Raw genomic sequence first — 13,750 nt, forward strand, 5'->3', positions numbered from 1 at the left:
AAAATATTCCCGGTCTACTGACATTTTATATGGCATCCACTTCATACATAATAATAATAATTCATTACATTTATATAGCACTTTTCTAGGCACTCAAAGCGCTTTACATTGTCGGGGGGTATCTCCTCATCCACCACATTACAATGCTCATGATAACTTTTGTTAACTCTATAATAAGTAAATCCACTTCAGCAGCTAATTACTCTTTAACAGCGATGCCATAGAAATATACAGAGCTACCGCACAAACGGAAGTGAATACAAAATTCGAAAGATGGTTGTGCGCTTGTTTCTCTGGCACATAAGGTCTAAAGGTAAAAAGAAACACAAACCATTTAAAATCCATCAAATGTAAATGCTCATCTAAACATCATTGCACATTCACTGATCATTAAAAAATGTGAACGCAGCTTTTTTTCCCTAAATTTTTTTTCTATCTCTGAGGCCCTTTATGGACCCCACCTACCATTTTGAGAGCTCTCTCAATGTCGATTCCCTGGCTCCACGGTACAGCCGGGTTGGCAAGGCAATCGCCTGCACTCCCTCGACGAGAAATATCAACACGCTGACGTCTCAAATACCGAAATGCTTCAGCTATCACCAGGATGGCATCATGTGTCAGTGCAGAGGTGTACTAAACATGAGAACAAACAGATAAATGGTTTACATGTATGGGCACATCGGTATAAAAAGAGAACCAAGCAGACATTTACATGCACAACACTCAAAGCTCATATTCTATTCTATTTAACACTCAGTGAACAGCTGAATGAGGTGCATTATGGGAGAACATAAGCAACACAGATATGAAACAACAAAAAGAGATGATTAATGAAACTACTGCATGACTGCTATGTTAAACTCATCAAAATATGTTATCTTAAATTACTCATACACACATATAAATAAATTCCACAAACATATTCACAAGTAGCATACTCACAAATAAACACATCATCACAAATGCACATATATATGAATAGAAATAAAAAGACAGAGACCTTCAGGGGGGTGTTTCTAGACTCAGGGAACTCTCTCTCATCGAGCCGCTCCCAGCGCTGAAGGAACTGCTGCACCATCGGGTTATCAGGATTTATGATTTGGAATCCGGTAATATTTGCGCCGCCAGAAAACACCTTATCCAAACTCATGTTAGAGAATCCCTGCAGAGAGCAAGGGTCAATGGTAAAAAGTGAAAAGTCACTCACAGAAGGTTAAGAAAGAAGAGATCTTGTGTGTGTATTTTCTCACAAGATTAGCCAGGATGTAATGATATCCTCGACTGTTCTTTCCTGAGATCACGACCTGGAAATAAAAGAATGGAAGAGCAATATGTCTGATTGTTTATGCAGACCATGAGATCAAAAAGAACAAATCAGCAAACAACAAATTAAATGCAAAAGCCTGAAGAACTGATGTGATTCTGTAACTATGGGCACTTTGTGGTCCCAGCGGTGAAAAAAAGGTGGAAAGCGTGAGTTTTTCTTTTTTTTAATATTAAATAGCTGGGGGAAAAAATGCACTGGGGAAAATTACTGTTTTTCTTTGTATTAATAGTATAGCTGAATACTTTGGGGAATACTTTTTTATTTTTTAATAAAAATAAAAAAAAAACGTCAAAAAATGAAAATTTTTAAATTTGTTAAAATAACTTTAAAATTATCTTAATTTGTTATATTAACTTTAAAATTAACTTCACTTAAAAATTTATTTAATTTTTAACTATTTTAAAATATTAATAAACACTATCATAGTAGCCCAATTATACTAAAATAACAGCACTCGAACAATACTTCCCCAAAAAATGTCATTACTGCATTTTTAACTGTGGTGGTGCTGACCAGGTCAGTAGTGCCCATATTCACATAATCAGAAATGAAAGTCTCCATTGTCCTGCTTGAACAAGTTGGGTGCAATCGAGCTGTTATAATATTGTGTCTTCCCACACATCACAGGACTGTGTTATTATTTATTGTTCTGCAAAGTGTAGCACTTGAATACATTGGCAATATTGAAATTTTTAATGCCGTGCCAGTAAAGCTTTGCTGACTCTTAGGCACAACATAAAGGTACGACCCCCAACCACACCCACACACACACACAGCTATTGATTTACAAATAGCAGCAGACAGCCAGTCTGCTAGAAGTGCAGAGCTCTGATTAGCTTTCTCTGAGTGCTGATTGATCAACTCGTGGATTTCATTATCTCTGTGACCTCCTAGTCACATACAGACACACACACATTCTTTTCTCTCCATGTATATGTGTGTGTGGGAAAAGCTAGGAAAGTAGAGACAGAGGGTAAAAAACAGAAAGACAAAGAACAAGTGAAAGAGACAAACAGAATCGGAGAATGTAACACTACCTTTGAGAGCTGTATTTTTGGATGAGAGGAAAGGGAGTATTTTTAGTTTTCTCACTGTTCCCTTGTTACAGGACGCTGTGCCCTACTTACACAAACACACGCATGCTCTCACACACACTATTTTTATCACCTTATTTGCTAACAACGGTTGAATTTTGGAAAGGTATTAATCAATACCACAAAACTGAGACAGAACCATTCCCCACTACGACAGACAGAAAGACAGTCCCTGTAAACTGACTGACAGATGAAATTAAATGATGTGTGCATATGTGTTTTTATGTACCTGCTCTAGAATACTGTTAATACGTTCCACCTCACAGTCGATAAGGAAACGTTTCTCCTGCCGACGATCCATTTCTTCAATAATGCGCCGGTATTCCAGTGGATCCACTATGTTCCCCACCGAACGTGCTGTCACCTGCCAATTATTCATCACTGCAGATTCCATGATGGCCTGTAGGATGGAAAACCCTGAGAGAGAAAAAGAGAATAATACATGGTGTAAAATACACCGCTACGCATGGCTTGTGTAGATGTAGTAAGAGGGCAGAATTGGGCCAAAATGATGGAGCAAGTACTGCTTCATTTCTCTCTCTCTGGTTTGAGAACATAGAGGAACTGCTGATGCAGTGCAAATCTGAAGGGATGAAAGGAGGGAAGGCAAAGAAAAAGCATGGTGAATGTAATTACTGCAACTCTGTACTAATGATGCTAATGCAATGGTAGAACACACATATTTTTATATCAAACATATATACGTTTGTGCATTTGTGTGCAGGTGCATTTCAGGCTTTCATTCATATATTTCAGATAGGTTTCACTATAGATCAGATCCATTGCAGATTATATATTTACGCTACTAATCAGGTCAGCTGCAATACATCAGATCCACTCCGATCCAATAGGAAAAATATAGAAACTCTTTGGTCATTTTTGAGCGAGATGCTAACGGTCTAATCAGATTCAATTATCTAAGCTAAGCTAAAAGTGCTACCGCCAGACCCGCAGATCAGCTGAATGGATTCGAAAACGGTAAAACTCAACTGTTTAACTCTAAGGGAGTTGGAAAATGAGCCTATTTTCAAAAATAGTGGAGTGTTCCTTTAATGTGTAGTACCTTCTGAAAGGGTACCACCCCAGTGACAGCTTGGTATCTTTTTACCTTAGAGTGCACCACAGGTGTACTTAACTCAGAATTTCCATCAAAGGATTCAAAGCAAACACAATGTAACAGAAATGTTCACTAACACCCTTTATAACCTCCAGCTCAAGGCCATACAGGACACAAATCAGCCCTGTTCCATTCTGTCTTGTTTTTAGCCCTGTGATCACATTCATTATAGGACAACACACACACATTCAATCAATCACCATGTTAATTAGCATACATCCTGGAGTGCCAGGCCGCAAGGCTGTTTAGCCGTGACCAATTAATCAAGACTGACAGCTTGCAGAGAGGTGAGAATTCAAAAGACATACATACACACAAGCACTTCACCTCTTAGTCATACATGTTAGTATAAGTGGAAGGCCATATATCAGACCCGCAAAGGTTTATTAAAGAGGATTAAACATGAGTTTCTCACTAGCGATAAGAGGGTCTTGCTAAACATTGTATGGACAAAATCTTTTACAGCACCTTCATTAAATAACTCTTAACCTCTCTCAATAGTTTTTTTTGGTTTAATTATATACTTGGCCTTTTGCATTTTTATTGAGAGTCTCTGCCAAAGATTGTAGCACTCATCTCAACAGCACAAATCAATGTCTTAGAGTGTTTATGATAACCAGCAAGCCAAGGCTCACACAGATTTTTTTTAATCGTCACTGTTTAGCGTATTTAACAGATACACAAGCCCTGTGGTGATGTAAAGCCATTTAAAGTTTGGCACCACCAGCCCAACTCCCTGCTGACAGTAGTGGGTGATTTCAACGGAGGTAACAGATTGAGACTGTCTGCACTGTATCATCAAAAAGCATCTTGTGCTTCAATGGAAGAAAATCTGATCTTTTGTACATAAGAGTTCACATGATCAATTTCGAACCCCAGAATTTTAATGTTTTCTCTCTTTTGGCGCCCACTGTAGTGGAGGTCCAAATGATGATTTATTGAATTTTAGCTGTAAGCACACTGTTCTGGGCTGCGCTTCCCAAAACCATCGTAAGCCTAAGTTGATCGTAGAACCATTTTCACCAATGGAGCTACGATCAATTTAGGTTTATGATGATTTTGGGAAACGCAGCCCTGTTCATTAGTATGATGTGTTTAATCCATTAAGGATAATCCCTGGAGAAAACATAACAATATCTCTCGTCATCTCTCTTTAGAGTAAACAAGCTAGGAAAAATATGTGATTGTTGGCTGCACGCCCATCAGATGATCTGGAACACAAACACAGAGAAAAACTGTTCTCCATTATACGAGTGTTTGACTGCATTATGTCACTATGTGCAATATAAACAGCAATGTTTATTTTTTATATTTTTTTGTGAAAAAAAGCAAACATTAGACCTATACAACTCATCAAACAGACAAGGTTTACTACAGGCAGGGGCGTTTCTAGGGGATGGCCAGGGGGGGCCAGTGCCCCCTGTCAACAAGCTTGGCTCCCCCTTTGGCCCCCCTAAATTTAGAATCATATCACACCAAACAATTTTGAGTGAAATGCGCAGTTTGGCCTGTAAACTATATGTAAAAAAAAAAAGAAAAACATCACCAGATGCTAAATTCAAATCTGCGTTCGTTGGCGGAGACACAGACACACGCGTTTTTAAAGCACTGCACATTAGAACCAATCACATACGATTCTGTTGAGCTTATGAATGCAAGGACCATTCAGAGGCAATCAGAGTCACCGCTGAAACACGCTGTTTCGTCACCGTGCGCACTGGCTGAATGAATTCTATGGCTAATTCTCTCATCAGAAACAACAAAGTGAAGATGTACGAATGTAAGTAAGATATTAATTTCACGGTGTAAACAACTTTAGAGATTATTATGGGAGTTTTTGAGTGTGCTTGAACTGGCTAAACTGAATGAAAATGTTCTTTGATAATGTAAAGGTTCTTTGTTCTCTTTTTGTACAATGAAAGTGTTACAGGCTAATTAGTAACTTACAATGTTTTTATTAAATTCACAATAAATACAAAGTCAGTCGTATTAAAAATATTTTATGGTGTGACACCCATATCTGGTACTTAAGTATAAAGACGGATTTTTATTATTATAAATCAACTAACAATCTATAAAGGTGCAAAATGCATTAATTTACACATATTTGAGAATTGAGATATTTCATGATATATTTTGGGAATATTTCGATTAAAATGAAAAAAAATTATAAAACCCCTGCTGAAAAAAAACTATACACACCGTTACAAAATTTGTAATGGTTTTACTGGTTATAATGGGACCTGTATTGGTTTACTGAAAACTGTAATGGACCCTGTTGGTCTCTACTGGTAATTGGTTGCCTTCTATTGGTGGCTTGTTAAAACCAATAAATCCTAATGGAATAGGTTCCAAAACACATTACAGAAAACCATTTTTTAATGTTTTAATGGTTAAAAGTTGGTGATTTGTAATGTTTGTAATGGTTATTTGAAGTGGAAACCATTACATTTTTCTGTGATGATTTTATTGTTTTTTTTTTCAGTAGGGACATAAGCCTATATCAGTTATACAGTGGTATTGTGGCTGCTGTGTCACATGACAAGCATGAGAGCCTCCCCCCCCTTCAATGTGCCCCCTCAAAAATAATGAGTGCATGATGCCCCTGACACTACAATATACAATTATTTGTCAAATAAATGAAACATGATGAAACATGTATTTTAGTTGAAATTGCTATAGATTGCTTCTAGAGACTTCAGTGATACATGACATGGTGGAAAATGACTGAATGAATAATACTTAAAGTAGGTTAAGATGAATTTAAAAATTTTGCTCCCTAAAAGCACCATCGCATTCCGGGGAGGGTCCCCCTCGGTCCATTCGCTGTGGGGCCAGGTGCGACTGCACCACTTGCACCCCCCTAAGGACGGCCCTGGTTTTGGTGCACTTTCTCACAACACGTTCTACAATGATTACATATTAAGTCAGTAGGTAGACAGATAAGAATAATAAGAATCAGGTGAAATGTGTTTTTGACTACCTCTGGAAGTGGTTGAAAGTTAACAAGCTCTAAATGATTTAGACCCCCTTTACACTTGTGTTTACTGTCATCCACTCATGATCGGATCAACAAAGATGCATATTAATAGCAGGTGTAAACAGGGCCTGGGCCATTTAGTCCGCTTAAACCCCAACACATGCAAGCATTCACTTTTGAGTGCAATGCCCACACCTCAAAATCCAATCAACAACCGACGCATAGAGCCAAATCACCCTGCATTTTTTATTTTTCAATAATCTGTTACATCCAGATACACATCAAAATACAGAAGAAAAGATCTGTTGCTACAAAGGGATAGTTCTGTCATCATTTATTCACCCTCATGTTGTTCCAAACATGTATGACTTTTTTTCTTCTGCAGAACACAAAAGAACATATTTTGAAGAATGTTGGCAACCAAATACTCTGAGACATTTCTCAAAATAACTTCTTTTCAGTCACAATTTTCATTTTTGGGCAAAAACTGACCAGCCACTGACAGTATATGTGTTTGTGTGTGTCTTTACTCACCTCTATCAGTATCATAAAGGTAGACAAATTTCTCCCATTTGTAATGGGCTAGCAAACTGAGCAGTGCCCCCCGGAGGCTTGGCCTCATCTGCAGGACAAACTGCACATCTGTGTCCGTGGGAAAAGATGGAGTGATGAAGGAGGTGTGCAGAGCACCGCAGAATGACGTTAATGTGTTCATTGACCTCCTGTCGTAGAATCCAAATATTGCATATACACCCCTGGAGAACTGAGAACAGACTGCAAGACCAAGAGAAAGATGGAAGCAGAGTCAGTGTTCATTTCAGGATAAACAAACATTAGCCACATTAACACTCATAAGCATTTTGTATTATGATGATCTCGACTGAGTGTGTGTGTATGTGTGTGTGTTTGAGTCTTTAAAAGCGACCTAAAGAGACAATAGCCTGTTCGCAGAAATGGAAAGGTTATAACATCTGGTTTAATGTCACAGGCTGCATGTATTTCAATACGATGTGAATTAATCAAAAATCCAAATCAAATGACTTATTTTTTATTTTAAATACCCTAAATGCAGTTGTCACCTAAATTATTTAAAGAATGTTTCTAAATCTGGCAAACATGTAGCTAAACTGACAGTAGACGGATTGAGTTCACTGACATCTCTACAGTAATATATGAAAGAACGAAGTCAGTGTTAAGCATTCATTCAGGTTTAGTGCTGTATTATTAACTGAATATTTACAACCTTACATTACCCAGAAGGAGGACATTTTTACTTTTGTTTCCTGAAGCAAATAATTTTTGCCTTGCACAAACACCTGCTTCTTGAAAAGTAAGAGCGCGAGGGAGAGAATAGGAGTGACTAACAGACCATGGCATGAATAGAGGTTAGCCGATTCTAGGAAAAGGAACAAATGGGACAAATGTTCCTAAATGTGTCCAGAAGATATACAAACAAAAAAGCAAGAAAAAAGTAATGGGTGGTATGTGGACATGAGGGAGAAAAAGGAGGAAAATACAAGCAAATGTCACATTACTCAGAGAGCCCAGAGGTTAAAAATCATCACACACAGATGAACACACATTCACGGCCTACATTTAAAAGCATACATGCTCAAACACTCATACAGCAAAGCAAATACACTCATACACGATTGAGAGCTTTGGTACAACAGAGAGACCAACACAGAACACCTCTGCAAACACTGTAAAGGCACCAAGGACGATAACAATTAAGATAACGATAAAGATATTGTTCTAAAAATCTCTCATATTAAAGAATGGCAGAGTCCACAGCTATAACGATAAAGGCACAGAGAAACGATATCGTTGGAATCACTTTCAGAACGATTTTTCCAGCTGATGAACGATAAAAACATTGACAGCCAATCAGAATCAATCCTGCCATAATGAGCTTGAGAATTTAAAGTGGCAGACGAGCGTGCGCTTGGAATAAACAGACAATATCGTCCGCTGGTGTGGACGCTAATATAGTTATCTTTATTGATGTGAACGGACCTTAAGAGACTACAGACAAACAAACACACACATTGAGTCCTGCACCTAAAGCCATATACACCATATGGTGACACATCCTCAATATTCAAATTAGTGGTCTATCTAAACAGTTTTTTTATAAGCAGAATGTAAATCCATTAAAATGGCATCAGTTACCAATGCTCTCCTTTGCACCTCTGCTTCACACTCCAGTCCAGTAGGTGGCGGAAGCGCTGTATGATGCACCAGAAAGTAATGCTGCCCACCACCATTTTATTTTTAAAATTGATTTTTTGAGTGAAAAATTTTGGTGGCCAAAAACTTTTTAATTGTCTTGAAAAAGATCGTTTATAACAAGTGACTAAATATGACTACAGAACCAGAGTGATACTAACCGCCGGGTTAACCTTCAAAAATACATCACTTTGGTGCTCAATTTGGTTGTTTTTCACCAAAATCAATCAAAGTGTTTGGACAATGATCAGCGAGAGACATACATTCAAAGTGAATCACGATGTAATATCATTGTCCTGAATTCACCAACTGGATTTTCATGAAATGTGTCTAAAGAAGAAAGAAAATCATATGGCTCATATTTACACACACACAACTGGAGCATTGCATTTGTCTGGGTATCTGTTTTAGAGTGAGTGCGTGTTTTAGGTGGTCCTGTCTTGTTCTCTTTCTATATTGATCGTGCCTCAGTGGAAAGCAGGTCTCACCATGAGAACAAACCATCACTGCAGTTCAGAGAGACACATTCAGCTCTTACTCACTCTCTCATTCAGTCCTTTAAGCTGAAGTGTGTGTGATTTTTATGTTTTTTAAATGTATTTATTTATTTATTTTGTTACTATACTTTCTACTATCTCAGCTTAATAGAGAGTCATCTACAAGTAAGCCATTTTGTAGTTGGATTTTCCTGAAAAGTGTAAAAACTGTGGCGCAATCAAATTATTGCTCAGCTTGTTTGAGCAGCGCGACATAGCAACATTGACTCGACCCATGATAAGATTTTATGGTGAGAATATCTGTTTGTCTGACCAATTACAGACATGAGAAGTGTTTAAACCTGTTTGAAAACAACTACAGGTGCACAATATATCAGTGGCTATTTTGCATTGTGTACTCCAAAAACGTAATGTCTATAATTTGAAGGTGAAACTAGTATGTGACCCTGGACCACAAAACCAGTCATAAGGGTCAATTTTTCGAAATTGAAATTTGAAAGCTGCATAAATAAGCTTTCCATTTATGTATGGTTTTTTAGGATAGGACAATATTTAGCTGAGATACAACTATTTGAATATCTGGAATCTGAGGGTGCAAAAAAATCTAAATATTGAGGAAAATCACCTTTAAAGTTGTCCAAATGAAGTTCTTAGCAATGCATATTACTAATCAAAAATGTAGTTTTAATATATTTACAGTAGGAAATTTACAAAATATCTTCATGGAACATGATCTATACTTATTATCCTAATGATTTTTGGCATTAAAGAAAAATATATAATTTTGACCTATACAATGTATTTTTGGCTATTGCTACAAATATACCCCAGTGACTTAAGACTGGTTCTGTGGTCCAGGGCCACAAATGTATCAATTTAAATATGGAATCAACAGTTTTGGTCTACACATATGCATTGTGAAGTGTAGATTATTTACAAATTTAATACGAGTGTTTTTTAACCAAATCGCCAACAAGTTAAATTACTGGTTATTGTATTGCCCATAACATGCTGTTGATAATTGGTTATAGTTATCAGAAATTTCTTACAGTTTCATCATTCAAAGTCAAAATATAGAATCTTTTTTGTACTGTTCATATTTATTGTGGGATTATCAAACAGAAAAAAAGTAGAGATAGCAATGAATGCGAGCTTGCAGTCGATTGTAAGAAATGGGCAGAGTTTATGAGGATTAAATAATTACATAGATACGGCCCACATCACCTGAGAGAAGTCTGATATTTCACCAGAAGATTAAGTTATGACATTTTCATAAAAAATTACAAATAATAAAACCAATTACATGCATTTAGAAATGTCAAATTCATGCCGACTTTAAAATTTATTTTTGCTATTCCAATTGGTAACGCTAGTGGTGTAGAAATTACACAGAGACGAGGTAATGATTACATGTCTCTCTCTCTCTCTTGCTCTGTTTTTCTCTCCTTCATTTGTTCTTCTAACTGAGCCAGCAGGTTACATCTGCTTACTGCCTTTCTGCCCTTCTTTTCATCTGTCTCTCGAACGCTCCAGGGAATAATAAAGAAAAAAACGATGCGAAGACGGAAAGTCATAGAGAGGGAGAGAGAGCAAAAGAGTGAGTGAAAAATAACCTGTTTACAGACCCTCTGACCCCATACAGTCTTCTCTCCTCTATGCAGATTGCCTCAATTAAAACAGCAGGGTCACTGCATACGTAAGCTGTCAAAACCTTTTGCTCAGGAACCGTTTGACACACAACTCACTCTCACAGCGCTGTGAGCGACCGTACCGAGCTAACACCTGACTAATACAAGCACTGCATGCAAACGTGTGTGTACTCTGATTCAAAGACATCCCCAGAGAGAAAAATAAGTGTCTGTCTCTATTTATGAACCATTCTTGCATCACTGTTAAAGCATCACTTTGTCTTTCCTGTCATGTTATTCCTGAATATGTACTTTGAGCTTTGAGAGCATCTCCGCAGAGTTTTTTCATTAAACTTTAAAATCACCGTCAGAGTCTGAGAGGTTATGTGAATGTCTCCACACGCAAACTCTTTTTATTTATACTTTTAAAAGCCCAGCTGTTTTTGTCTGATGGGCTAACCAGATGCCTGAAGCAATGTGTGTGTATGTGTGTGTTAATGCAGTGAAGAAAGATCAATGACTGCAGCAATAACATCATGATAAGCTAGGAAACCAAAAGCTCACAAACAGTCTCTCACACAGACACGCTCAGATGAGCAGCCAGGCCAGTCAAAGACACAAAATGGTAATGACAGCAGCTGTAAACAGGCATTTTATAATGATGGTAAAGCGGTCTCATTCTCGTGCACACACACATACACACTCACACAGTGCAGGGACTAACCCTTGCACTTGTTTGGGCATGTGTGTAAATGTCAGCCTGCACTCATCATCATCTCTCTCCCTCAGTCTTTCTGCTATTCTCTCAATCTCTCTATTATCAAGACCTGAGGCTTGTGCCACAGAAGAGTTTTTCATGTTTTCTTCTCTCCATTTCTCTTTTTGCCAACTTCTCACACTATCAGTCTTTATCTGCTCTCTTTTCTTCTTCTTTTTTTTGTACTTGCTTTCTTTCTCTTTTTCTTGACATTGCAACTAAATCATTGGTTCTTTCATATTAAAACCTTGGCTTTCACCTCATTTTGGCTGTCAACTCCAGCCAAATTCTACATGCTTACTACAAATAAACTGTACTGTACTTGGTTGCATTTTATTTGATTAATTAACCTGAGAGAATCTTCGGATGAGACAAACAGAGCATGTGTCTGTTACAGTTGTGTGCGGGGGCAGCATGTCATGTGTAATGTTGCTGCCTTTTGTTGCCTATGACTAAAATAACACTTAATGCAATGAACTTTAAAGTTTTTAATAATAGGTAAACAAGAGGATTCAGTCAAATACCAAAAACCGGACAGATCAGCAGTCTTATTTAATATGTTATGGGCAGAGAAATAATAGAAAATGAGACAACTGATGTGAGGAATATTGCACATGCTTGTAATATGAGATTTACTTCCACACAATTGAATTTTCTTAACACCTACATTGTGAACATGATCAAGGTCCTGTGACTCATTGCTTGAATCGCTTTTGGTTTGTTTTAAAAATTAGAATCTGAGGGTTGTCTCCTGCCTCCTCACAATATGTCCCTGCAAAGTTGAAAACCAAATCTCTGTCTTTCGTAAGAAAAAGGAGCCCTCATTCTATTCTTAGATAGATAGATAGATAGATAGATAGATAGATAGATAGATAGATAGATAGATAGATATGGGTGAATTCAGCTTAACTGGGACATTTTCCCCAGTCATCTCAATGGCAAAAAGTGTCCCAATTCACCTGAATTCAACACCTATATATCGTTATTACAACGCTCTAAAGGTTAAAGGAGAACAGGTGCGGGGCGTCCCGCAGAATTGTATATGGAAAAAAAGAGCAGAGACTCACAGGCGTGCGTGACTGAAAAGCTATTGGATGACTCCAGATTGTCCACGTTATAATTCAGATGAAAGGGTTTCTCGGTGATGTTCTGATTGGTGTTGTATAGCTGAACGGCGAAGCGGAACGCGCTGTGTTCCTGGACCGTGGAGCGCATAAAGAGACCACCTGCATGCGAGATCAGATGAGTTAAGAGCATTTACTTGACTTTAGACTTGTTCGAGTGAGAGATAGTACTAGTAACATTCACATCATTTACACTCCATTTGGCGCTAGAGATGCAAACTTCTCGTATGCAGTGTCTGTGGGTGATGCAGCAGGTAGATGAAGATCTCTGCGCGTTTCCAAGGAAGTAGATGTCTAATATTTTGATCAATAAATAATCAACTCACTCACCGATATTGATCTGGTTTGGAAAGCCTGCCTGGGTTTGCAGCACCAGCCACGGCAGGAGCAGGACGCACGCGTGCGCTCGCTGCCGCATTTTGTCTCCGACCTCTAGAATTCTTCAACTCACGCGCAACATCCAGTCCGGGCGAGAGGGCGACAACAAAAACCGCCAGATGTGCACCGACTCCCTCACGCGATGCCGGAGAGGTGCATTCAGGCTACAGGACGAACACCGAGTACGAGCAAACAAGCGCAAGAGCTTCTCAATTCAGGTCAGCGCTGCGGATCATCCAATCGGACCGCTGATCAAACTTCATGTGACGTGAAATTACAACAGCACCCGCGTACGCGCAAACGCACGCGCGCAACCCGCCACTGCGGACCCGCGTGCGCAGTCCGCATACAGCTCAGAAAAATCGGCACGCGACCCTGGGAACAGTCCACTTCAAAGCTGTCCTTTAAACCCCTTATATTCTGCACAAACCCTGTGTCCATTCGCGCGCACAGTGGCAAATTAACACAAAAAATTAAAGTTCAAACAACAACCCACAGGTCCGGAGCGTTATATCCTACACCCGCGCGCTAGTCATATAGTGTTAAAGCATAGCCTATGCCTAAAGGAGAGAGATATTGATATACGAGTCAATGAGGTGAACTGCATTAGTTTGAACTT

At 38.4% G+C, this 13,750-nt stretch overlaps 1 protein-coding gene across 8 annotated transcripts in view; it reads right to left on the bottom strand.

Moving 5' to 3' along the window:
- LOC107592272 (glutamate receptor 3-like) overlaps window positions 1-13,424 on the bottom strand; it is a 35,498-nt gene extending 22,074 nt beyond the window's left edge. For 4 of the 8 annotated variants that reach the window (XM_016281699.1, XM_016281697.1, XM_016281700.1 and 1 more), the window contains exons 1-7: window positions 13,084-13,424; window positions 12,697-12,855; window positions 7,053-7,292; window positions 2,651-2,838; window positions 1,251-1,304; window positions 1,001-1,162; window positions 466-633 (exon numbers count right to left, since the gene is read on the bottom strand). In XM_016281699.1, the coding sequence (XP_016137185.1) occupies window positions 466-633; window positions 1,001-1,162; window positions 1,251-1,304; window positions 2,651-2,838; window positions 7,053-7,292; window positions 12,697-12,855; window positions 13,084-13,171 (1,059 nt within the window). In that variant the 5' untranslated portion in view covers window positions 13,172-13,424. The remainder of the gene's footprint in view (window positions 1-465; window positions 634-1,000; window positions 1,163-1,250; window positions 1,305-2,650; window positions 2,839-7,052; window positions 7,293-12,696; window positions 12,856-13,083) is intronic. The other 4 variants (XM_016281693.1, XM_016281695.1, XM_016281696.1 and 1 more) reach the window with 3 other exon arrangements.
- Window positions 13,425-13,750: the final 326 nt, after the last annotated feature.

Source organism: Sinocyclocheilus grahami, unplaced genomic scaffold (assembly GCF_001515645.1).
Source record: "Sinocyclocheilus grahami isolate Dianchi unplaced genomic scaffold, SAMN03320097.WGS_v1.1 scaffold152.1, whole genome shotgun sequence".
Lineage (NCBI taxonomy): Eukaryota > Metazoa > Chordata > Actinopteri > Cypriniformes > Cyprinidae > Sinocyclocheilus > Sinocyclocheilus grahami.